This window comes from Bombina bombina, chromosome 4 (genome assembly GCF_027579735.1).
Source record: "Bombina bombina isolate aBomBom1 chromosome 4, aBomBom1.pri, whole genome shotgun sequence".
NCBI classification, from domain to species: Eukaryota; Metazoa; Chordata; class Amphibia; order Anura; family Bombinatoridae; genus Bombina; species Bombina bombina.
The window spans coordinates 538,036,327-538,063,892 of NC_069502.1; the positions used below are offsets into that span (position 1 = coordinate 538,036,327).

Consider the following 27,566-nt stretch of genomic DNA (forward strand, 5'->3'; position numbering starts at 1 on the left):
TAAATTAACATTTGAATATAATCTGTTCATGTAATAAGGAAGTGCTTTGTTGTACAGTAAGACCAGTCATAGTTCTGGTCTAACCTTGGTTGTAAACTATTGTATTTTTCTATACTTTGTGCTGTTTGCCATATACTTTGTTTTGTTATTTTAAATGTTTAATAAAAAATGCTTACTCGAGGGGGTGTTTAAGCCGTGGCCATGATCGGATGCTAAACTCAGTGGCTCCTATGGTAATCTGAACAATCTACGGATTATCCCTTAGTTTATTTGCCATCCTGCAATATAGCCTCGATTAATGACTAAGGAGAAGATCTAGAGCCGACTGATATAATTATCTCCACAATTATATTATTAGAAGATCCGATCCGACCGGGTCCAAGTTACAGGCCTGAGCCATTCTACTAACACCCCCCCCCCCCCGGTTTGTCAACTAGCCGGGTTAAGCTATCCTTATACTGATCTAAGATGGAGGAGTCTTATTCAAACATACTCATTCTACTGAAGGAACTAGAGTGCAAGGCTATAAGGAGGTTTAACGATCTCACGAATACTATCAGGTATACATTTATGCAAGAGGAAGCTAGCCACCTCACAAGCTCTGGAACTGACACAGAGCTGAAAGAGAGCATACCCATCATGAAGCAGCTTTCTCTACATGTGACAGAGAGGTCCGGTAAGGCTTTGAAGTATTTCGCAGACAACCCTATAAACCGGCACTGCGCTGACAGCTTACCATCCCACACAGAAAGCAAGCTGCAGAAAAGTCAGATGAACATCGCTGTTGCTGTGAGACCCTTCCGGATCGTTAACTGGCAGAATTTGCAGCGCCCAATACCTTCCACCCCATGCTCCAGTGAAATACTGCAGCTTGATCTCCTACCCATAGGCCCGTACCTGGGAGGTGCGGCCTACCCCCACGGACGAGTCATGGAGCTTTTTGTTCTTTCCTCTGGGGGACAAGTGGAGTGGGAGGTGAGAGCTCTGATGACTCGACTGCTAATCCCTCGTGAGGGGAGCGATCCACTTAATCAATCAGTCTCCTACTGATACTGACAGACGGACTGCAGATCTGGAGTAGGCTAAGGAACCTTTCCACTCAACATATGGGATTCCTTCCTTTGTACTCTTGAGTCCCAGTACATGTATGGGAATCTTTTTAGGGATGTCGATGACTAAGGCTTGTCGTCTGTTTATGTATAGTTCAAGTTTGGATTTCTATGTTGCAGAATAGATTGTAGTTTATTGAGATATAATAAGAGTTTGATTTTAATAGCTAGCCTCAGGATTTACATTACCCGTTGTTAATTATACTAGATACCCAATTATTCTGTTATCACACGAATATGACTAGTTCCTTTGTCTGTAATACCCATATCTAAGAAACCTGGATCACATAACTAAGTACTGTGCACAGAAATTTCTATTAGCTGACTAATTACTGTGCTGCTGTTGGCATTTGGTATATTCTTATAATATTCAGCTGCCTCCAGCTTCAAACTATATATGAGAAGAGAGAGAACAGAGAACAAGAGAGACAACAACCCCAGACGATCGTTTCGGCCTTCTGTGGGCCTCGTCAGTGAGGTGCAGTTGTATCTCTCTAAGGGCATGTGTGCACTCAGTCCACGTCTGGTTTACCCATTACTCTTAGGGAAACCCAAGAGTAATTTGCATAAATATTAGAAGAGAGAGAACAGCACTCTTGAGATAGAACAAAAGCTAGAATAACTTCCATGCCTGTTCATTTTTATTACAACTCAGGGTGCGCATTCAGAGAGGAATTGCCTGGTATTTCGGCGCTGGACTGACCGTAATAGGTGGGATCAGACTGATATACTACAGGAAAGTTCTACTTTGTGAAAAGCATTACTGGGCTAAAAGAAGCTGCACCCAGGTGGTAAATCACCATAGAACAGGCTAACAATAGTACTGAGCCGGTTGTTCATTCCTGTGAGTGTGCTTCTCTCTGTGTGTATTTAGTCTCCCTATGGGAAAAAGGGGAAACCAGACGTGGACTCCTTGTTCAGTGTGTTTAGAGGAATATGGCTACACCTACCTCACTTACGAGGCCCACAGAAGGCTGAAACGATCGTCTGGGGTTGCTGTGTTCCTTGTTCAGAGAGGAATTGCCTGGTATTTCTGCGCTGGACTGACTGTAATAGGTGGAATCAGACTGATATACTACAGGAAAGTTCTACTTTGTGAAAAGCATTACTGGGCTAAAAGAAGCTGCACCCAGGTGGTAAATCACCATAGAACAGGCTAACAATAGTACTGAGCCGGTTGTTTGTTCCTGTGAGTGTGCTTCTCTCTGTGTGTCAAACTATATATGGACAGGAAGATTTCATGGTGACCCCCAGTAATTCATGGTTCTAATCTGTGCAATGTAGTAGCTCAAGGAGTTATTTAGATGCATATTATCATTATAGAGACCTATTGCATTGTATATGTGTTAGATTAGTTTGATTTGGGTTAACAGCGGACACGGCAACGTGCCTTACATCCACAGGCTAACAGGGTTATTCAACCATTCCGCATTCCTTATTGTAAAAGGGTTCATAGGCTTCCTTACCGGTGTCTATTAATATGTTGGCACACTTTTGCAGAACTTCCTAAGTATACAAGTGTCCGAAAACTAAAAGACTACATAGATCCATAGCGCTTTCTCCTGCTATGTCACAATGAGCTACATTAGTTTATCTTGCTATTACACCCTCCAGTTTAAGTATATATATGTAGTCTCTCCTGTATTAACATCCACCATACCCCTTTAACAATATTTGACGAAACCGGGTATACCTGTACATATTATTAAAATCCTGTATTCTATCAAGAGGTGTTTGTTCACTGATAATACCCTCTTAGTTCCCATACAAGCTCCTATTTTGCTGTTAAGTTTATGACGAGGTTAGACTAAGGGGGGTTACTAGGTTTATTATTTGTACAAAATTTTCTTCACTGCCCTTAGAATATGTTTTACTCACTCTCTTAGCAACGTTTACTTTATTTGTTATCTAAGCCCTAGCTAAATCCCTTTAGTTTGCCCTAAATTATGTGGAAATGTGGTATATATAATCCTTTACCTGTTCTACCTGTATTCATAGCCACTGTCAAACCTCAAATGAACGTGGTTATTTGTAATAATTTTAATGATTTCTTGTATATAGCTCTGTATCTGTGTAAAAATATTTTTTTTCATGCTCATCCGTTTTAGTGAAACTTTTTTCTAGTATACAATGTATTCATGTCCAGCTCCCCCACGTGGATCTAAGTTAAATGTTTTGTAAGCTCAACAATGTTTCCCAGTATCCTATAACTTTTTCAAGCATGTCCTGGTAGCTTCAGTAATAAGTGGGCGCTACCTCATGCAATCCCATAATTCATTGTCAACTCTAGAGTTAAACTTTGGCATTACATATACTTTACGTGAGCCCATTTATATCCTGGTTTGCCCCTATAGAGACTTTCAAACTCTTGGTCATACTCTAGCTCTAAAACCACACATACCGGCAGTTATTCTCCTCCCCAAGTCATAGTTCAATAGCCTTCTTTCCTTTCCCATCTGCCATACTCCTTCCCAGATGATATACATACTCCACAACACTTATTGAAATCAGACTGTATCAAATCTTAATATGAGCGGCTCTTGCCCGCTGTTTTTCTATATATCTTGCTAACAAAAATGATACTTTTATTTCCCATTCTCAGCAACTACCTCCATAAGTTCCTAGACATTCCATAATCATGACATCCTACCCATATACAAACTGTTCTTACCTACTCTACCTATAAAAGGCGGCCCTACTATGAACTTATGAACTATCTCTTAATATGCCCCATTTAAGCCTTTTAACCATTGGTACTGCACATAGTAGAGCTTATTTGGTATTGTTTCCCTACTATGATACAGACTCAATACTCCATAGCCTCAAACGGTAACATAATAAGTACCTACCCCTATCAATGCTCATTATTTCATGGTAGATACTGGTCGCTACTTCTTCATAAGTGATAGGGTTTGCTCTCCACCTCATACCTGATTTGGGGGGGCTTTCTACCAATACTCTAGGAAAGTAATCTCTATTCTCTAGGTCTTCTACCTATTTGTTTTTTTATAGACATTACTAGTTGCTGAGATATTCTTATTAGTAACCCTGGAACGGCCGTTTGTACCATTTGAGACTCTCCCCTTTTTTCAGATTACCTTTTATTGGGTACGAAAGTGACCCTGCTTAGTTTGGGAGGTTAAGTAATTCAACAGAAAATGAGATTTCTAACTAATAAGTCTGTTTTCATTCCTAATGTAAAAGACTGTCACAACTCTTTAACGTATACAGAAGAGGCAGGTGTACCTATTATTAGATTAAACATATGTATAAAACTCTTAATTAATTTTTGTTTTTACTGTAAATTGACATACACTGTTCTGTTATTGTTCATGCTAACAATTCTCAATAAAAAATTATTTAAAAAAAAAACTACTTACTCTAAAAATATTGCTCCCTAGAAATGCTAATGATTATAAATTCTGACAAATTATTATATTTAATATTATGTATTACAAAATAATTTATTAATGGTTTATTCCATTCTGTTTGTCAGGTATGAGAGATTTGACAGATAAGGTTGACCGAGGAAGATGGAAGAATTTACTGTACCATATTGGAGAGACTAGCAAGTTTGTTGATATGATACATCAGTAAGTACAAGACTTTCTATTCCTCACTTGTAATCATTTATTAACCCCTTAGTGACCGGACCATTTTTCAATTTTCTTACCGTTAAGGACCAGGGCTATTTTTATATTTCTGCAGTGTTTGTGTTTAGCTGTAAATTACCTCTTACTCATTTACTGTATATGTACTGTATATACCATTTTTCTCGCCATTAAATGGACCATTATGAATACCATTATTTTCATCATATCTTAGAATTTACTTTAAAAAGGTTTAAAATATTATGAAAAAATTGAAGAAAAACACACTTTTTTTTAACTTTGACCCCCAAAATCTTACACATCTACAACCACCAAAAAACACCCATGCTAAATATTTTCTAAATTTTGTCCTGAGTTTAGAAATACCCAATGCAATAAGTACAAATAGCATTTTGCTATTTCCAAAGCATTTTTTTCAAAATTAACCATAGTTACATTGTATCACTGATAGCTGTATATATAGCTATAGCTGGTATATTTCATGCCACCATTTCACAGATCAAATAAAAAAAATTGTTAACCCACAAACTTTAGGTTTCTCACTGAAATTATTTACAAACAGCTTGTGCAATTATGGCACAAATGGTTGTAAATGCTTCTCTGGGATTCCCTTTGGTCAGAAATAGCAGACATTTATGGCTTTGGTATTACTTTTTGGTAATTAGAAGGCTGCTAAATCCCGCTGCATACCACACTTGTATTATGCACAGCAGTGAAGGTGTATTATGCCCGGCAGTGAAGGGATTAATTAGGTAGCTTGTAGGGTTAATTTTAGCGTTAGTGCAGTTTAATGTTAGCGTTAGTGCAGTGTAGTAGACAACCCAAAGTATTGATCTAGGCCCATTTTGGTATATTTCATGCCACCATTTCACCACCAAATGCGATCAAATAAAAAAAATAAAAAAAATCGCCCCCACACACTCAGTTACAGGATCTGGAACTCCCTCCAGTGATGGGCTCCCCCCCCCATAACGATCTGGCCGATGCAGAGAGGCTCTCTGCATCGTGGCTAGAAAAAGGGTATTGCAGGATGCCTCAATATCGACGCATCACTGCAATACCCTGAAATCACGATCGCTTTCAGCGCTTCAAACCCCTGAGGACGTGCCAGGCATGTCCTTGGTCATTAAGGACCGTTTTTTGTAGGACGTGACGGGCACGTCTTCGGTCGTTAAGGGGTTAAAGCTTAACAGTTTTGGGAGATTAAACCCAAAATTGAGTTTTCAATAAAAGCCTAGATTGAAAATGGAGAGGTATTTGGAACAATATTTCTAGTGTAAATTGCACTAGAGTTAAATTGCTACTAGGAGCATCTGTGTGATCAAACCACAAGTTGAAAGTCAAATTTCCTCGCTCGACCGCAAGTTACCAGAGCTAAAAGTAAACTGTGATTCCCAATGTGAAGTTATCAGAAACCTATACAAGTGCAAATCACTAATACAATGTCTATTCAGCAAATCTATCCCTTACAATACAGGTGTTTGACCTGATACCATGTACAGCGTGAAATGACAATAGTAATTTACATTTGTGACATTAACCTTTTCACTTCTAAAAAGAACAGCAACATTTGTAAATTTATTATTTATACATTTGAGCTGGGGCACTATAGGTACAGTAAATGTATGTGATGTGTTATTTATATGCATTATACTGTAAACTGTTTTCTACTCTTCTTTATTGTAAAAAAAAAATGTTCTTCCATTTGGAAAAGGTTTTGTACTAGAAACAAGGTGATGTTAGTAATATCTTGCATTAGAAATGGCTGTGTCTTTTCCCTTTTACAGTAGTGGTTTTAAACATTTATCACACTGTAAATTACAGGGACGTGCATTCATTAGAGGCAGGTGAGGCAGTGCCTCCCCTGGCCAATGTGGGAATTACATCTAATTTTTAATTAAAAAAAAAAAAAATGTTTTTTTTTTTTTTGTTTTTTTTTTTTTTTACATATGAAAGGTGACCCCCCCCCACCCCTCCACCAAATTATGCTTATTATTGCAATTTTTATTGTTTCCTAACTTTACTACATTGCATTCATAATAACATAACATAACAGACTAATCCATTCATATTGCGCAAGAAGGTAAGAGGCCAGCTGTCCTTCCATTGCGCAATATGAATGTATTAGTCTGTTATGTTATGGGCTGCTTTAGAGACTGCCACCCAGTGGGGAATAATACTAATGCAGCAGTCTCTAATGCAGCCCATAACTGCTCCCACCGGAGGCTAGCCTCGGGAGCCCTGAGCCCTGCCTGCCCGGCCGCTCAGCCAATCAGGCATCAGTATGTCTGAGTCTCTCTAGGCTGAGTTGCCGGGCGGGAAATTGTTGCGCAGCCGCATTGGTGGTCAGGTTGTGTCACGTGCGAGTCCGGCGTCAGAGCAGAGATTGAAGACGACGGACCGGACGTGCTGCTGCAGTTCTCCCAGTCTCTGTTGTCAGGAGTCTCAGTGCCTTATAGGTTAGTAATAATAGCAGCTGGTGCAATGTTAACTGTAAAACGAACTTGTTACTGTAAAACGAACAGTTATTGTCTCCTATCCTTTTTATTACAATTTTTGTGGCCTTTCTGCAACAAAACACCTCAAACTTGTAATTTGGATGAATTTCCTCAATGTAACCAGCAAGTTGGAACAAGTTAATAGCGAAATCGCCATTTTAAGTATGACAGTGATTTAAAACCTGATCTTTTGTTACCTCATAGTCTGCATCAGAATCATATTTATTTTATCTTTTTATTTGTAGACAGAAAAACAACAAAATAATAATTTTGGATTTGTGGGAATAATTTGGCTAGTTGCTCTAAAGAAGACATGACTTTACTTGCCCAACTCCTCATTACATATTACAAATATTTGTCCGTTACCTGCTGTAAATGCAGGCATAGATTTTTTTTCCTATGCTTATTACTGCCTGAAGACATGATGGTGTTCATTTACTGTTCAACTAATTAATGAGTAATTGTACTACTAGCAGAATGTAATCTATTTTTTATAGTACTGAAATTTAAAATACACTACTATTATCCAGAATAGAGTACTACTACTTATGCGCAGTAGGCAACTGTATATGGGCATCTGGACAGATAGGACCACCTGTCTAGCCTGTCTAGTAGTAATGTATTTATGTAATCTGTTATCTGATATTTGAGTTGTAGCCAATTGGACAATTTCTGTGCTGCATTAGAGCCTTTTTGGCCTTCTGTTAAAAATATACTTAAAAACAAATAAGTGGGGATGTAAGTGGCATAATTCACCTGAAGTGGTATGAGGCCCCTAAATAATCTGTGCCTAGGGGTGCACAATATGTAATTATGCCCATTAACTGTAATTGAGAATTTTTTTTTATTCTAGATTTTTACCTTTTAAAATGGTATTATAAAATCCTAAAATATATCTCTCATTTGAGTCAGTTATATAATACATGCTTAAAATAATTTATTCTACATTGTGTATTGATGCATCACACAGCCATCTGTCAGGCATTGGGCTAAGCATTCCTTATAAACCATACTTCAGCTGTCAAAATTTAGTAGGATGACTAAGATGTATGTTTATTAAATGTTTTCTGAAAAAGTCTGAACAGTTCTGCTTCATTAGACACCAAACCTCTCATTCACCAGTAGAGCATTACAGTGAGGCCTGACTCAGGAATGTCCCTGAAGTGACACACTTATTGCGCAGACTCTGCATACTTGGATGTGTTTTTTTATTTACTTATACTATTTATCAATGTGCACTACTACAGAAGAGAACCTGCACGCAGTATTTAACAAGCAGTGGTAATCAGACCGCTGTTTTCCTAACCTTTCACCACCTCTAAAGTGGCGAATTTCAATCTCCCCGGTATAGTCTGACCGGGGAGATTAACAGCTCCTGCCCGCTGTGCGCAGGCAGGGGCAGGATTGCACGCGAGCGCAAAATAACGCTCGTGATCAGTGCTGAATTCCAACAGGAGAATTCAGCCCACCAGAGGCGAGCTGCGGTGGACAGGGGTGCGTATTGCACCCCTGTCCGCCTCAGCTTGATAAGTCGCCCCCTATATATCCCCTTATATATCTTCTGTTGAAGTCTTCTTTTTAAAGGGACAGTCAAAATCATATTTATTTTCTGAATTATGAACCTTTATTTTTGACTAGACTGTTCCTTTAAATATGTGTATTAAAAGTATGTTGTGGCATTATATATATATATATATATATATATATATATATATATATATATATATATATATATATTAAATTTTGTTTGGAAATCTCCAGTAGTTTACATTGTGTTTAATGGAATTAATAAAGGTGAAGATAACACATTTAATAACAGGGTTAAAGGGACATGAAACCCAAATATTTTCGTTCATGATTCAGATAGAGCATTTGATTTTAAACAACTTTCCAATTTACTTCTATTATCTAATATGTTTTGTTCTCTTGGTATCTTTTGTTTGCTCAGGAGCTGCCGATTGGTGGCTGCACATATCTGCCTCATGTTATTGGCTCACCCAATGTGTTCAGCTAGTTCCCAGTAGTGCATTGCTTCTCCTTTAAAAAAGGGTGAAAAGAGAGTAAAGCAAATTAGATCATTAAAATAAGTAAATTGGAAAGTTATTTAAAATTGTATTCTCTATCTGAATCAGGATTTTTTTTTCATGAGTACTGACTTGCAACTGTGGTGATGATGAATGCAGAGAAATTGGACATAGAAGAAAACACAGGATCTGTCTATTTAAAGGGACAGTCAAGTCCAAAAAAAACTTGCATGTTTCAAATAGGGCATGTAATTTTAAACAACTTTCCAATTTACTTTTATCACCAATTTTGCTTTGTTCTCTTGGTATTCTTAGTTGAAAGCTAAACCTAGGAGGTTCATATGCTAATTTCTTAGACCTTGAAGGCCGCCTCTAATCTAAATGCATTTTGATTGTTTTTCACCACTAGAGGGCATTAGTTCAAGTTTTTCATATAGATAACATTGAGCTCATGCACGTGAATTTACCATGGAGACAGTTCTAATTGGCTAACATGCAAGCCTGTCAAAAGAACTGAAATAAGGGGGCAGTCTGCAGAGGCTTAGATACAAGGTAATTACAGAGGTAAAATGTGTATAATTATAACTGTGTTGATTATGCAAAACTGGGGAATTGGTAATAAAGGCATTATCTATCTTTTAAATCAACAAACATTCTGGTGTTGACTGTCCCTTTAAGGGCTGTCCAAACTTTTTCCTGTGCTACAGACAAATTGTGAACAACCCTTAAATGAGCACTTTTATAGCTAGATATATGCTGTTGTGTTGATCAGCACAAGTGTTAGCCTTGAAACATGGCGTAATTCTGTGTTGCATTATTATGTATAACCACAAAGCCATATATATTATCCCCACCCGCCTCCATTTCTGTCTCCTGCATCTTCTTCAGAACACATTTTCTGCTTGAATAGAAATAAACATAGAAACAGCTTTTGAGAGCAAATAAGAACAATAGACTCATGAAGTCAGCCCATATTAAATATTGTTAATGTAATATAAAGTAAACATTCAGCTTTTATTCCAATGCATACATAATTCAATTTAGAGAAGTGAAGGGCCAAATAAAATATACTGGTGGATTTGCGTTGTATGTCCCTGATGCCTAACAAGCATAACATTCCTCTTAAAGTGAAATGAAACCAATTTTGTTTCTTTTATGATTTAGTTAGAGCATGCAATTTTAAACAATTTTCCAAATTACTTCTATCTTATTTTTTTGTTCTCTTGGTATCTTTTGTTGCAAAGAATACCTAGGTAGACTCAGGAGCTTCTGATTGGTGGCAGCACATGTATGCCTCATGTTATTGGCTCATCCATGTTCACTGGTGTTTGTTTCTTTCTTTTCTTTCTTCCAAGTGAATAAAGCAAATTAGATTCATTTTGGGTTTCATGTCCCTTTAACGACTTGGTAAACAAGCTGAGTATTAAAAAATAGGTATTTGAAAAATATTTTTTTGCTCATTGAAACCTCAACTGATTTGTTCTCAAGAACATTCCAATTTAAATGAGTTGAACCTGCAGGAAGAGCAAACCTCCTTGTCTTATCTTTCTCTATACACAAAGATCTCCTTTTCTTATCTCTCTTATATTTAAAGGGGCTGAAATGGTGCATTTTTGAATACCTTTATGCTATGCTGCTGGAACAATGTACTCACTGTACAACCTCTCTCTAAGAGGTTGATTTCGCTGCTGTCTCTTTTTTTGCTGCTGCTTCTTGTTTTCTTTAGAGATCAGGATGGTATTTTCAGTATAGGTGATGGTTTCAACAGGCAAATGCAGCTATTTCAAACAACTAAATAAAGCTATTGTAAACATTTAAAGAGAAATAAAACACCCTGTTTCATTGTAATAAAAAAAAAAAAGCAGAAAGCAGTGGGTTATTGTTGCAATATGTATTATTCATCATTTTAAAATGATTGTATTTTTTTATTTTTTTTAATCTTCCTTTGTGCAGTGTCCATTACTTCCTGTCACTGCCTAACAAGGGGGTAGGTAGGATCTTTTGGAAAAAGCGTATCTAGCTTGATGTAATAAATCTTCTAGAGTAGCGTGAGCTGGTTTTCTATTCAGTGAAAGAGAGGTAGAAGTCAGGTTCTGTCTATGCTCAGAAAGGCATAATGCAACTTAAAGAAACAGTCTAGTCACAGTTAAACTTTCATGATTAAGATAGGGCATGTAATTTTTAACAACTTTCCAATTCACTTTTATCATCAAATTTGCTTTGCTCTCTTGGCATTCTTTGTTAAAAGCTAAACCTATGCTAATTTCTAAGCCCTTGGAGACCACCTTTATTCACAATGAATTTTCACAGCTAGACAGTGCTAGTTCTTGGGTGCCATATAGATAGCATTGTGCTCACATCCATGGAGTTATTTATGAGTCAGCACTGATTGGCTAAAATGCAAGTCTGTCAAATGAACTGAAATAGGGGAAGTCTGCAGAAGCTTATATATAAGGTAATCGCTGAGGTAAAAAGTATATTAATATAACCATGTTAGTTATGCAAAACTGGGGAATTGGAACTAAAGGGTTTATTTATATTTTTAAACAATAAATATGCTGGAGTAGACTGTCCCTTTTACATTATCAACATGCCTGCTCCCTTATCTAGCTCTAGTATAATTTGTATGCCGACGACACCCAAATCTACCTCTCTGCACCAGACCTATCTCCTTCCTTGCTAATCCTTGTCCCTAACTGTCTTTTTCACATCTCTTCCTGGATGTCCTCTCACTACCTTAAGCTAAATCTCTCCAAAACTGAGCTCTTTATTTTCCCTACCTCTTATAAATCTCCACCCCCATCTCTCTATAGCTATCGACAACTCCATCATTACCCCTACCCCACATGCCCGATGTCTCGGGGTCACATTTGACTCAGATCTTTCTTTCACTCCTCACATTCAGTCCTTGGCTAAATCCTGCTGCTTCCACCTTAAAAACATCTCCAAAATTAGACATTTCCTTACCCAAGACACAACTCACAACTAAGATTTTAATCCACTCTCTCAAACATTCCTGCCTCGATTACTGCAACTCTCTGGTCTCCCTAGCGGATGCCTAGCTCCTTTACAATCCATAATAAATGCCTCTGCCAGGCTCATCTTCCTTACACGTCATTCTTCATCTGCTGCACCTCTCTGCCAATCCCTTCACTGGCTTCCTCTTGCCTCCAGGATTAAACAAAAAATTCTCACTCTGACATACAAGGCCCTCAACTGCACTGCTCCCCCCTTTATCTTAGACCATGGGTCCCATTTATGACAGTGCAAGCGGACATGATACGATGTAGCGTATCATGTCCGCCGTACATAGATAAATGCTGTCGGCATTTATCATTGCCCCCCCCCGTTTACAGGACTTCTCCAGACTGGCTCCCATCTTGTGGAACTCTACGCCTCACTCCACAAGACTCTCCCCTAGTATTGAAAGCTTCAAGTGCTCCCATAAGACTCTACTGTTCAGGGATGCATACAACCTACACTAACCTTTCCTAATCACAGTTCCTCTCCTCCATTGCTATCCCCGTGAGCCCCCTTAGCATGTAAGCCTAAGAGCCCAACTGTTTGCAGATCACCTTCATAAGAGATGACTACAACAGTGCGACAGTGCCTATGCTTATAGCGCTGCAGAATCTGTTGGCGCTCTACAAATAACCGATAATAATAATAATAATAATAGTGATCATTTAGCAAGTAAACAAGCAAGTTTGCTGTTTTTTTAACACAAACTGTGTTTTTTTTTTTTTTCTATCTAATATTTTTTTTAATTTTTTTAAACTAAAAGAGTACTATTTCATATCCCTTTTAATGCCATCTGGTTGTCATGCATGTATTTATTTTTTATAAGTAACAAAACAAGGGTGTCATGATCTGAAGTTGGAGGGTAGAATGTTAGTGGTAATTTGTGTAAACACTCCTTTAGAGAAAGTGTGATTGATTCATGGGGGTCGAATTATCAAGCTCCAAATGCCCCTGTTTCCGCACGAGTCTTTAGTCCCGCCAGAAACAGTAGTTATGAAGCACCAGTCTTAAGACCGCTGCGCCATAACTTGTCCACCTGCTCTGAGGCTGTGGACATCAATCTGGCCAATCCTATACGATCGGGCTGATTGACTGCGATTGTGCAGGGGGCGGCATTGCACAAGCAGTTCACCAGAACTGCTTGTGCAATGATAAATTCCCAACAGCATATGCTGTCGGCATTTATCGATGTACGGCAGATGTGCGGCAGACACAGTCAGTGGCCCAATGGTTATTAACCCTTTGAAAGTATCTGTTACTTATTAAAAAATGAGAATTCTGTTATCTATGGCAGGGTTGCCATCAATTTCTGTGCCAAAAACACTATTGGGCAAGGCTAAAAACAATTGCATGGCATGGAAATGGATCTACCCTGTATATATTCATAGTGAAATCAGTGTCCCAATGGTTATTAACCCTTTGAAAATATCTGTTACTTATTTAAAAATGAGAATTATGTTATCTATGCCAGTGTTGGCATCAATTTCTGTGCCCAAAACACCATTGGGCCAGGCTAAAAACAATTGCATGTCATGGAGGGAGATCTAACCTGTATATATTCATAGTGAAATCAGTGGCCCAATGGTTATTAACCCTTTGAAAATACCTGTTACTTATTCAAAACGAGAAATATGTCACCTATGGCAGTGTTGGCATCAATTTCTGTGCCAAAAACACCATTGGCCCAGGCTAAAAACAATTGCATGACATGGAGGGGGATCTACCCTGTATAAATTCATAGTGAAATCAGTGGCCCAATGGTTGAAAATATATGTTATTTATTCAAAATAGTAATATTTGTAGTGGTGCCAACGTATGCCCTTTGTATATCTAATTGTTATGAATTTCAACAAAGGATATCTGGTTTTCTTCATTCTTTTTATATCCTTTGTTGAAATTCATATCTAAATATGCTCAGTAGCTTCTAAGCATATTTATATATGCTTTCCAACAAAGGATATCTGATTTCCTTCATTCTTTTGATATCCTTTGTTGAAAATCATATCTAAATATGCTCATAGCTACTGAGCATATTTAGATATGCTTTTCAACAAAGGATATCAAAAGAATGAAGGAAATCAGATATCCTTTGTTGAAATTCATATCTAAATATGCTCAGTATCTACTGAGCATATTTAGATATGCTTTTCAACAAAGGATATAAAAAGAATGAAGAAAACCAGATATCCTTTGTTGAAAATCATATCTAAATATGCTCAGTAGATACTGAATGGTGGCTGCATATAGATATTGGCTCGCCCATGTGCAATTGCTATTTCTTCAACAAAGGATATCTAAAGAATGAAGGCGTATCCGATTCCTAGACACTGCCTCACCAGCCTCTGAAGTCACCGCACATCACTGCTGTAAAACATGTTTTGTAAAAAGGCGCCATTTCTACTGTTGAAACTAATGAGCCACTTGTTCACTCCTCACATTCAGTCCTTGCGCTTCCACCTTAAAAACATCTCTAAAATTAGACATTTCCTTACACAAGACACAACTAAGATTTTAATCCACTCTCTCATCCTTTCCCGCCTCGATTACTGCAACTATGTCCTCTCTGGTATCCCCAGCTGCCGCCTAGCTCCTTTTCCTTTAGCTCCATAATGAATGCCTCTGCCAGGCTCATCTTCCTTACACGTCGTGCTTCATCTGCCGCACCTCTCTGCCAATCCCTTCACTGGCTTCCTCTTGCCTCCAGGATTAAACACAAAATTCTCACCCTGACATACAAAGCCCTCAACTGCACTGCTCCCCCTTTATCTCAGACCTTGTCTCCAGATACTCTACCTCCCATCCCCTTTGCTCTCCTCATAGAGAAAAATATTATCGGTCAGAGGGGAATTATAGCACTTCTTACTCAAAACAAACATCTCACTGGCTTCAAAAGTAAAATAGTTTAATCAATATTTTGTAATAACTCTTGCTTGTTTACGTTTATACAAACAGAATTGCTAAACTTGAAGATGGACTTCCAGATGAAACATTGAAAACTGTTGAGAAATACCTTGGGAAAACCAGAGATGGTTTCCATGGAGTAACTGGGGAAGGGTCTTTGCTTGAAAATGCTGCACCTCGTAAGTGGAATCATAAAATTGTGAAAATGAGATAGGGCCATAGTTGTGACTACAAATAGTGGTAATGTTTAAGACCCTTTTCTTTTACAGTACAAAAGTGTTTACTATATGATTTACTATATTAAATCAAAATAGTTTAGAATGCAGATTATTTGCCTATCCTTAAAAATATAGCACTGTTAATTGAAATAGAATAGGTATTTCAGAAATGGAATATGCAATTGAGCAAGAAAATAGGTAATCTTTCATACACAGAGGTTTGTGGGACAATGCCAGTGTATCATAGTGGTAATGTCACTGCACACAAGCTGAGTGAAACCACAGACGTAAATCGATTCCTGATCACTACAGATGGGACTGGAGCCCTTCAGTACTCACCTTCTTCTGCCTTGACCTAAAATCTATAAAAAATTATCTCCATTTGGACCAGTTATTGTGTTGTTGGTGGTTTGTGATGTGAATCTGTGCTGAGATCAACTTCCAGCTGCCTAATTTGGGAATGATATGTTATCTAATACCTTAAGCCATACACAAGACAAGCAGAGTTTCAGGGGGAATGAAACTTGGTGTTGCAAAAGGTCACAATTTCAATCCCCCTTTGCAATATTTCTTAATGCAGTGTTTACCCTGAAAAGTAGCGTGCTTATTTAATCATTTGATAGTAAAGTGTAAATAAAGCATACATTTCCTTCTTTTTCTGTCTTTACTGGCCTAGTTAGAGCTACAATCTGATGCAGAGGTTAATGTTATCTGCCAAAAAAGCTGGAGTTTTGGTGACTGCATTTATGATTTACTAGTTTTCTGGTATATTACCATAGTTATTTTGTTAATAAAGGGACAGTCTAGTAAACTTCCATGACTCAGATAGGGCATGAAACTTTCCAATTTACTTTTATCATCAAATTTGCTTTGTTCTCTTGGTATTCTTTGTTGAAAGCTAATCCTAGGTAGGCTCATATGCTAATTTCTAAGATCTTAAATGCTGCCTCTTATCTCAGAGCATTTTGACTGTTTTACCCAGCTAGACAGTGTAAGTTCATGTGTGCTATATAGATAACATTGTGATCACTCCTGTGAAGGTACCTAATTGGCTAAATTAAAAGTCTATTAAAAGAACTGAAATAAGGGGGACAGTCTGCAGGGGCTTAGATACAAGGTAATCACAGAGGTAAAAAGTATATTAATATAACCATGGCTGTGCAAAACTGGTGAATGGGTAATAAAGGGATTATCTATCTTTTTTAACAATAACAATTCTGGAGTAGACTGTCCCTATAAGGATAATTATTTCTATATATACATGTTAGGTTATTTCTCCAACATTGGTGTGTCCGGTCCACGGCGTCATCCTTACTTGTGGGATATTCTCTTCCCCAACAGGAAATGGCAAAGTGTCCCAGCAAAGCTGGTCACATGATCCCTCCTAGGCTCCGCCCACCCCAGTCATTCTCTTTGCCGTTGCACAGGCAACATCTCCACGGAGATGGTTAAGAGTTTTTTGGTGTTTAAATGTAGTTTTATTCTTCTATCAAGTGTTTGTTATTTTAAAATAGTGCTGGTATGTACTATTTACTCTGAAACAGAAAAGGATGAAGATTTCTGTTTGTAAGAGGAAGATGATTTTAGCAGACAGTAACTAAAATCGATTGCTGTTTCCACACAGGACTGTTGAGATAAAGTAACTTCAGTTGGGGGAAACAGTTAGCAGACTTTTCTGCTTACGGTATGACTAGCCATATTTCTAACAAGACCATGTAATGCTGGAAGGCTGTCATTTCCCCTCATGGGGACCGGTAAGCCATTTTCTTAGTTAAACATAAAAGAATAAAGGGCTTCAAAAAGGGCTTAAAAACTGGTAGACATTTTTCTGGGCTAAAACGATTGCTTTACTAGGCATATTATGCATAATTATTGGTATTATAATCTTGGGGAACGTTTAGAAAAACGGCAGGCACTGTGTTGGACACCTTTTTCCGATGGGGGCCTTTCTAGTTATAGACAGAGCCTCATTTTCGCGCCATTAATGCGCAGTTGTTTTTGGAGAGCAAGGCATGCAGATGCATGTGTCAGGAGCTAAGAATCACTGAAAAAGCTTATAGAAGGCGTCATTTGGTATCGTATTCCCCTCTGGGCTTGGTTGGGTCTCAGCAAAGCATATAGCTGGGACTGTATAGGGGTTAAATGTAAAAACGGCTCCGGTTCCGTTAATTTAAGGGTTAAAGCTCTGAAATTTGGTGTGCAATACTTTTAATGCTTTAAGACACTGTGGTGAAATTTTGGTGAATTTTGAACAATTCCTTCATACTTTTTCACATATTCAGTAATAAAGTGTTTTCAGTTTGAAATTTAAAGTGACAGTAACGGTTTTATTTTAAAACGTTTTTTGTGCTTTGTTGACAAGTTTAAGCCTGTTTAACATGTCTGTACCATCAGATAAGCTATGTTCTATATGTATGAAAGCCAATGTGTCTCCCCATTTAAATTTATGTGATAATTGTGCCATAGTGTCCAAACAAAGTAAGGACAGTAATGCCACAGATAATGATATTGCCCAAGATGATTCCTCAAATGAGGGGAGTAAACATGATACTACATCATCCCCTACTGTGTCTACACTAGTTATGCCCACACAGGAGGCCCCTAGTACATCTAGTGCGCCAATACTTATTACCATGCAACAATTAACGTCTGTAATGGATAACTCCATAGCAAATCTTTTATCCAAAATGCCTACTTATCAGAGAAAGCGCGATTGCTCTGTTTTAAACACTGAAGAGCAAGAGGACGCTGATGATAACTGTTCTGACATACCCTCACACCAATCTCAAGGGGCCATGAGGGAGGTTTTGTCTGATGGAGAAATTTCAGATTCAGGAAAAATTTCTCATCAAGCTGAACCTGATGTTGTGACATTTAAATTTAAATTAGAACATCTCCGCGCACTGCTTAAGGAGGTGTTATCTACTCTGGATGATTGTGACAATTTGGTCATTCCAGAGAAATTATGTAAGATGGACAAGTTCCTAGAGGTTCCGGTGCCCCCCGACGCTTTTCCTATACCCAAGCGGGTGGCGGACATAGTAAATAAAGAGTGGGAAAGGCCCGGCATACCTTTTGTTCCCCCCCCTATATTTAAGAAATTATTTCCTATAGTCGACCCCAGAAAGGACTTATGGCAGACAGTCCCCAAGGTCGAGGGGGCGGTTTCTACTCTAAACAAACGCACTACTATTCCTATCGAAGATAGTTGTGCTTTCAAAGATCCTATGGATAAGAAATTAGAGGGTTTGCTTAAAAAGATTTTTGTACAGCAAGGTTACCTTCTACAACCAATTTCATGCATTGTTCCTGTCACTACGGCAGCGTGTTTCTGGTTCGAGGAACTAGAAAAATCGCTCAGTAAAGAATCTTCGTATGAGGAGGTTATGGACAGAGTTCAAGCACTTAAATTGGCTAACTCTTTTGTTTTAGATGCCGCTTTGCAATTAGCTAGATTAGCGGCGAAAAATTCAGGGTTTGCTATTGTGGGGCGCTTTGGCTAAAGTCTTGGTCAGCGGATGTGTCTTCCAAGACAAAATTGCTTAACATTCCTTTCAAAGGTAAAACATTATTTGGACCTGATTTGAAAGAGATTATTTCAGACATCACTGGGGGAAAGGGCCACGCCCTCCCACAGGATAGGTCTTTTAAGGCTAAAAATAAGCCTAATTTTCGTCCCTTTCGCAGAAACGGATCAGTCTCTAATTCTGTATCCTCTAAGCAAGAGGGTAATACTTCACAACCCAAACCAGCCTGGAAACCAATGCAAGGCTGGAACAAGGGTAAGCAGGCCAAGAAGCCTACCACTGCTACCAAAACAGCATGAAGGGATAGCCCCCGATCCGGGACCGGATCTAGTGGGGGGCAGACTTTCTCTCTTTGCTCAGGCTTGGGCAAGAGATGTTCAGGATCCTTGGGCGCTAGAAATAGTTTCTCAAGGTTATCTCCTGGAATTCAAGGAACTACCCCCAAGGGGAAGGTTCCACAGGTCTCAATTATCTTCAAGCCAAATAAAGAGACAGGCATTCTTACATTGTGTAGAAGACCTGTTAAAGATGGGAGTGATACATCCAGTTCCAATCTGTTCATAGTTCCCAAAAAGGAGGGAACATTCAGACCAATTTTGGATCTAAAGATCCTAAACAAATTTCTCAGGGTACCATCGTTCAAAATGGAAACTATTCGAACGATCCTACCTACTATCCAGGAAAATCAATTTATGACTACCGTGGATTTAAAGGATGCGTACCTACATATTCCTATCCACAAGGAACATCATCAGTTCCTAAGGTTCGCTTTTCTGGACAAGCATTACCAGTTTGTGACACTTCCATTCGGATTAGCCACTGCTCCAAGGATTTTCACAAAGGTACTAGGGTCCCTTCTAGCGGTTCTAAGACCAAGGGGCATTGCAGTAGTACCTTACTTGGACGACATCCTGATTCAAGCGTCATCCCTGTCAAAAGCAAAGGCTCATACGGACATCGTCCTAGCCTTTCTCAGATCTCACGGATGGAAGGTGAACAAAGAAAAAAGTTGTCTGTCCCCGTCAACAAGAGTTCCCTTCTTGGGAACAATAATAGATTCCTTAGAAATGAGGATTTTTCTGACAGAGGTCAGAAAATCAAAACTTCTAAGCTCTTGTCAAGTACTTCATTCTGTTCCTCGTCCTTCCATAGCGCAGTGCATGGAAGTAATAGGATTGATGGTTGCAACTATGGACATAGTTCCCTTTGCACGAATTCATCTAAGACCATTACAACTGTGCATGCTCAGACAGTGGAATGGGGATTATACAGACTTGTCTCCGACGATTCAAGTAGATCAAAAGACCAGAGATTCACTCCGTTGGTGGCTGACCCTGGACAATCTGTCACAGGGAATGAGCTTCTGCAGACCAGAGTGGGTCATTGTAACAAAGAAAGAGAGAAAGTATACACTTATAGCACACCTAGGTCAAAAGGTAAATTGAATCTAACTGGGTGACACAATTTATTCCCTAAGGAATAAGTGAAAGGGGAGAAAACAGATTACAAATTAAAATATAACTTTTATTGGGTTGCGTTTAAAATAGGAATGAACTTAAAATCACACTTAAGCACCGATTTTATTGATGTCAACAAATATATATAAGTTTGTTGCTCCTAATACTTGAGTGTTAAATGTAGGCTGGAGTGGGAACTGCTGTATACTTGCGTCTTAGAGATGTGATACACCAAACCTTTTCTGTACGAAGTTACCAATTCAAATATAAGAGTTAAGTATATAGCGTGTTGTTAAATCTCCAAAATGATATATCTTTGTATGCGAAGTTAAGTGTAAATTAAATAGTGGGTATAAAATTCTATTTATTTCTGCTTATTTCCAGCTGAGATTATATACACCACTTACTTAAATTCTAAATATATAGCAAGATGGAACTTATTTCTATGACGTTTGGCGTCAAAAATTATACACAGTCTCTTTTCTAAAGTGACTCAGTTTCTGTATTAACAGTTGCCTACTGAAAGATTAAGGTGTAGGCTATTCACTCCAAAACATCAAGAGCTAACTTACATAAGCACTCTTATAGTGTATATTAATGAATCAGCTCAATTCTGATACAATTTCTGTTTATTGAGACATTGTATAACCTTGTTCAACTGGATAAACTTAATTATGTTTACTTCCAACGGTCATATATAAAAACCGTTGCTACTGGATAAACTCAAATTTGAATTGCAAGGATTGTATTCTTAGTTGTATGCACTTGAGCTGTCTGTGTTAAACGAACTTCAGTAAGATTTGTCTGCTCACGATTTCATTTGGTGTCAGTTTAAGTAGCTCACTGTACTGCGGCAACTAAGTAATTATATATTTTGCAACAATGGAGCATATCTATTCCTATCACCACAGATTTAATTGAGTATCTATTAAAGTACCTCACAGTGTTCCGGTAATTAAATAGTGTAGTTTGTTAATACAATAAAACGTATCTATTCCCAGTAACAACTGAGCTGTGGCAACAAAATTGTTTAGAGATTGTGCTTGTATTGTGAGTCAATAGAGTTAAACCTACTGTTCGTTTGGATTTACACACTCGCAGTTGACTATCTTAGTCTGTGTATGTTCTACCTCCCATATAAACACAATTGCCACAAATTTAGTTTGTGCACTGCTCTATTGTATGAGCCGTATTAGAGGCGAAATTGTGCTTATGTGATCAAGCTGCACTCAATAATTAAACGCAAGGCAAATCCAATTGCGTTTTGAATATATTTAGTGCCCAATAGCTTTGGGGCAGATATAACTTACAGCTAAAAGTATCGTGAATATATACCCAGTACAACTCAAGGTTAATTTTATCTTATTAGGCAGTAGCCACTAACGTAATTCTGTTGTCCGGTTATTGTATACTATAAGATTCAGAGTTAGTCATTACAGGAGGAATAGCACATTCGGTACCAGCACTAACCATTAACACATAGTTAGATCTGAGCATTCAATAATACAAGTTAAATCATAGTTGACTACAGTAATTTGCGGTAGCTGAGGCTGTCTAAAAACACAGGAGCTCCTAGGACTCCTCACCATTGCCCTATCGTCCCTAACATGTTTCGCAACTTAACGTTGCTTTTTCAAAGGTGAACGCGCCGCAATATTGGCGGCTTTTTAAGGCCGTTGGAAACACGCCCCCAATAGGCGTGTATTGTAATTCAGACCAATGACACGAAATGGATTAATGATTGACGTAGAGAGACGTGTCTGAATTCTACTATAGAATGGTTTATTTGATTCTGTTGTGAGCTTATTCTTGAATTCTTTCAAAAACCTAATGATAGATAAAATTAATGAAATGATGGTATAGTGACAACAGTTAACCTGTTCAAAAAGGTTTTCATTTGCCAAGTATATTCACAGAGGTGGCTGATGTTTTGTTGACAACAGTGACTCTGTGCATAAGTTCGTGTTTGTTATAGCAAGCTATTTTGTATTGACTTATTCTACGGTGTTTATTGAATTTAACATATTGCTAGATCTGATAATAGTATAGTCAAACTTTAACCAGGATTGTATTCTTCTGAAACCTAATCTGCTATTTATATTTTGTGATAAGCATGATATGAAATAGCGTGTTACACCGTGAAATAAAGAAATTGAAACAAAAAAATTGTGAAACACAAAAATATATATTTTGAAAAGGGAAAAAAGGGGGGGGGGAAAGAAATGTGTATAAACTATTGACCTCAAACATGACTAGAAATAATATGTACTTATATAGGGGATCATAAGATCCATATAGAGTGCCTAATCATGTGTATTTAATTCATTAATCTTAAAGAGAGAATATGAGAAAAAGATTTTTAACCTGATATAAGTGCGTGGTTGGATCATTAATAGAGACCATACTGAGTGATGTTATAGTTAGTGCAACAGCACTTAACCAGTGACTTAGTGTTATCAGAGTGTATTAGTGTACCGTGATAGAGATAAGGTTTCTGTAGATTGTTTTTATAGCAAGCGTTAATTCATTGACAATGTACATGAAGTGTACCCGTGTATTTCATTGCTATTGTTGTTTATCTTACTTAGATTGTCTGTTTTTACAAAAAAGGAGTAAAATTATTTACTTCATTTAGTCCATTTGGTTGAACTGAATTCAAAAGGAAGATCCATTTGCTCTCCGCTCTGAGTAGGACATTCTCTACATTACCACCCCTTATGCCCAAATGTATTTTCTGAATCCCAAAGCATTTCAAATCAGACTGTTTGGAATTGTGTCTTTTTAGGAAATGACGAGCTACAGATGTCATGTTTTTTCCTTCTTGCAGATCTTTAGTTGCATTTTTTATGTTCCTCAGATGTTCTTGGAGTCTTTGTCTTATTTTTCTTGTTGTCATGCCAACATATAACAGATTGCATTTGCATTGTAGAACATATATGACTCCTTCCGTGTGGCAGTTAATGTAGGGTTCAATTTTATGGATTTTCTCAAACCGATCAGTAATTTCTTGTTTATTGACCATGAAGCTGCATGTACTGCATGTTCCGCATTTAAATGATCCTTTCTTGAAGGCTCCCAGAGTTCTTGGTCCCTGTAGGTGGCTGGGACTAATAAGATCCTTGAGATTGCGGGTTCTTCTGAAGCCCGTTTGTACTTTTTCTCCCACAATTTTGGAGATTACAGGATCAGAGGTTAGAATGTGCCAGTTATTTTGCATAATATTCAGAATTTGAGAGCTTTTAGGGTTGTAGGTGGAGATGAATCTCACTTGTTCCTGTTTCGATTTGGTTTTTGTTTTCAACAGTTCCTGTCTCATGGTATTTTTAGCTCTAAATTCTGCTTTTTTTATTGTTCTTTTGCTATAACCTCTTGAGATTAATCTCTCAGTTAATTCTCTTGCTCTTATTTTATAGTTCTCTTCTGTGGAGCAATTGCGTCTCATCCTGAGAAATTCTCCTGTGGGGAGCGCTTTTACTGTGTTTGGAGCATGAGCACTTGTACTAAAAAGTAAACTGTTAGTAGCAGTTTTCTTGCGATGGACATCTGTTTCCAATGTGCCTGTTATTGTTTTTATGATTTTTAAATCTAGAAAGTCAATGCTTTCTTGGCTTGCTTCATAGGTCAATTTGATGTTTAATGTGTTGGTATTCAGTTTGGCCATGAATTGATCCAATTCTGTACGAGTCCCCTCCCATAGGAAGAGCACATCGTCTATGTATCTCATCCATAAAGGTATTTTATTTAAATCCTCAGTATTGTCATCTGAGAACACATGTTTTTGCTCCCACCAGCCAAGAAAGAGATTGGCATAGGTGGGGGCACAGGCAGTACCCATTGCCGTGCCTCTGGTTTGAAGGTAAAAACTGTTATCAAAAGTAAAGAAATTATGTGTCAAAATGAATTTTAACAGTTGTAGAACAAAACTATCATGAGCTGGGTCTTCCTCAGAACCCATAGAGAGAAACCACTGTACAGCTTCTATACCTAGATCGTGATTTATACAGGTATATAGTGATTCAACATCAGCCGTGACTAGCCATGTAGATGGTAAAAGGTGTACATTTTCTAGCTGAAACAAGACGTCAGTAGTGTCTTGTACATATGATGCTAATTGACGAAGATAGTTCCTGAGTCTGAAGTCAATGTATCTACTCGCTTTCTCCGTAAGACCGTAATGTACAGTGGTTTCTCTCTATGGGTTCTGAGGAAGACCCAGCTCATGATAGTTTTGTTCTACAACTGTTAAAATTCATTTTGACACATAATTTCTTTACTTTTGATAACAGTTTTTACCTTCAAACCAGAGGCACGGCAATGGGTACTGCCTGTGCCCCCACCTATGCCAATCTCTTTCTTGGCTGGTGGGAGCAAAAACATGTGTTCTCAGATGACAATACTGAGGATTTAAATAAAATACCTTTATGGATGAGATACATAGACGATGTGCTCTTCCTATGGGAGGGGACTCGTACAGAATTGGATCAATTCATGGCCAAACTGAATACCAACACATTAAACATCAAATTGACCTATGAAGCAAGCCAAGAAAGCATTGACTTTCTAGATTTAAAAATCATAAAAACAATAACAGGCACATTGGAAACAGATGTCCATCGCAAGAAAACTGCTACTAACAGTTTACTTTTTAGTACAAGTGCTCATGCTCCAAACACAGTAAAAGCGCTCCCCACAGGAGAATTTCTCAGGATGAGACGCAATTGCTCCACAGAAGAGAACTATAAAATAAGAGCAAGAGAATTAACTGAGAGATTAATCTCAAGAGGTTATAGCAAAAGAACAATAAAAAAAGCAGAATTTAGAGCTAAAAATACCATGAGACAGGAACTGTTGAAAACAAAAACCAAATCGAAACAGGAACAAGTGAGATTCATCTCCACCTACAACCCTAAAAGCTCTCAAATTCTGAATATTATGCAAAATAACTGGCACATTCTAACCTCTGATCCTGTAATCTCCAAAATTGTGGGAGAAAAAGTACAAACGGGCTTCAGAAGAACCCGCAATCTCAAGGATCTTATTAGTCCCAGCCACCTACAGGGACCAAGAACTCTGGGAGCCTTCAAGAAAGGATCATTTAAATGCGGAACATGCAGTACATGCAGCTTCATGGTCAATAAACAAGAAATTACTGATCGGTTTGAGAAAATCCATAAAATTGAACCCTACATTAACTGCCACACGGAAGGAGTCATATATGTTCTACAATGCAAATGCAATCTGTTATATGTTGGCATGACAACAAGAAAAATAAGACAAAGACTCCAAGAACATCTGAGGAACATAAAAAATGCAACTAAAGATCTGCAAGAAGGAAAAAACATGACATCTGTAGCTCGTCATTTCCTAAAAAGACACAATTCCAAACAGTCTGATTTGAAATGCTTTGGGATTCAGAAAATACATTTGGGCATAAGGGGTGGTAATGTAGAGAATGTCCTACTCAGAGCGGAGAGCAAATGGATCTTCCTTTTGAATTCAGTTCAACCAAATGGACTAAATGAAGTAAATAATTTTACTCCTTTTTTGTAAAAACAGACAATCTAAGTAAGATAAACAACAATAGCAATGAAATACACGGGTACACTTCATGTACATTGTCAATGAATTAACGCTTGCTATAAAAACAATCTACAGAAACCTTATCTCTATCACGGTACACTAATACACTCTGATAACACTAAGTCACTGGTTAAGTGCTGTTGCACTAACTATAACATCACTCAGTATGGTCTCTATTAATGATCCAACCACGCACTTATATCAGGTTAAAAATCTTTTTCTCATATTCTCTCTTTAAGATTAATGAATTAAATACACATGATTAGGCACTCTATATGGATCTTATGATCCCCTATATAAGTACATATTATTTCTAGTCATGTTTGAGGTCAATAGTTTATACACATTTCTTTCCCCCCCCCCTTTTTTCCCTTTTCAAAATATATATTTTTGTGTTTCACAATTTTTTTGTTTCAATTTCTTTATTTCACGGTGTAACACGCTATTTCATATCATGCTTATCACAAAATATAAATAGCAGATTAGGTTTCAGAAGAATACAATCCTGGTTAAAGTTTGACTATACTATTATCAGATCTAGCAATATGTTAAATTCAATAAACACCGTAGAATAAGTCAATACAAAATAGCTTGCTATAACAAACACGAACTTATGCACAGAGTCACTGTTGTCAACAAAACATCAGCCACCTCTGTGAATATACTTGGCAAATGAAAACCTTTTTGAACAGGTTAACTGTTGTCACTATACCATCATTTCATTAATTTTATCTATCATTAGGTTTTTGAAAGAATTCAAGAATAAGCTCACAACAGAATCAAATAAACCATTCTATAGTAGAATTCAGACACGTCTCTCTACGTCAATCATTAATCCATTTCGTGTCATTGGTCTGAATTACAATACACGCCTATTGGGGGCGTGTTTCCAACGGCCTTAAAAAGCCGCCAATATTGCGGCGCGTTCACCTTTGAAAAAGCAACGTTAAGTTGCGAAACATGTTAGGGACGATAGGGCAATGGTGAGGAGTCCTAGGAGCTCCTGTGTTTTTAGACAGCCTCAGCTACCGCAAATTACTGTAGTCAACTATGATTTAACTTGTATTATTGAATGCTCAGATCTAACTATGTGTTAATGGTTAGTGCTGGTACCGAATGTGCTATTCCTCCTGTAATGACTAACTCTGAATCTTATAGTATACAATAACCGGACAACAGAATTACGTTAGTGGCTACTGCCTAATAAGATAAAATTAACCTTGAGTTGTACTGGGTATATATTCACGATACTTTTAGCTGTAAGTTATATCTGCCCCAAAGCTATTGGGCACTAAATATATTCAAAACGCAATTGGATTTGCCTTGCGTTTAATTATTGAGTGCAGCTTGATCACATAAGCACAATTTCGCCTCTAATACGGCTCATACAATAGAGCAGTGCACAAACTAAATTTGTGGCAATTGTGTTTATATGGGAGGTAGAACATACACAGACTAAGATAGTCAACTGCGAGTGTGTAAATCCAAACGAACAGTAGGTTTAACTCTATTGACTCACAATACAAGCACAATCTCTAAACAATTTTGTTGCCACAGCTCAGTTGTTACTGGGAATAGATACGTTTTATTGTATTAACAAACTACACTATTTAATTACCG

At 37.8% G+C, this 27,566-nt stretch overlaps 1 protein-coding gene across 1 annotated transcript in view; it reads left to right on the top strand.

Moving 5' to 3' along the window:
- The window catches only part of LOC128657631 (uncharacterized), a 524,168-nt gene that overhangs the window by 380,306 nt on the left and 116,296 nt on the right, over positions 1–27,566 (top strand). Inside the window, exons 79-80 of the mRNA XM_053712016.1 lie at positions 4,606–4,702; positions 15,216–15,343. Of these exons, the coding sequence (XP_053567991.1) occupies positions 4,606–4,702; positions 15,216–15,343 (225 nt within the window). The remainder of the gene's footprint in view (positions 1–4,605; positions 4,703–15,215; positions 15,344–27,566) is intronic.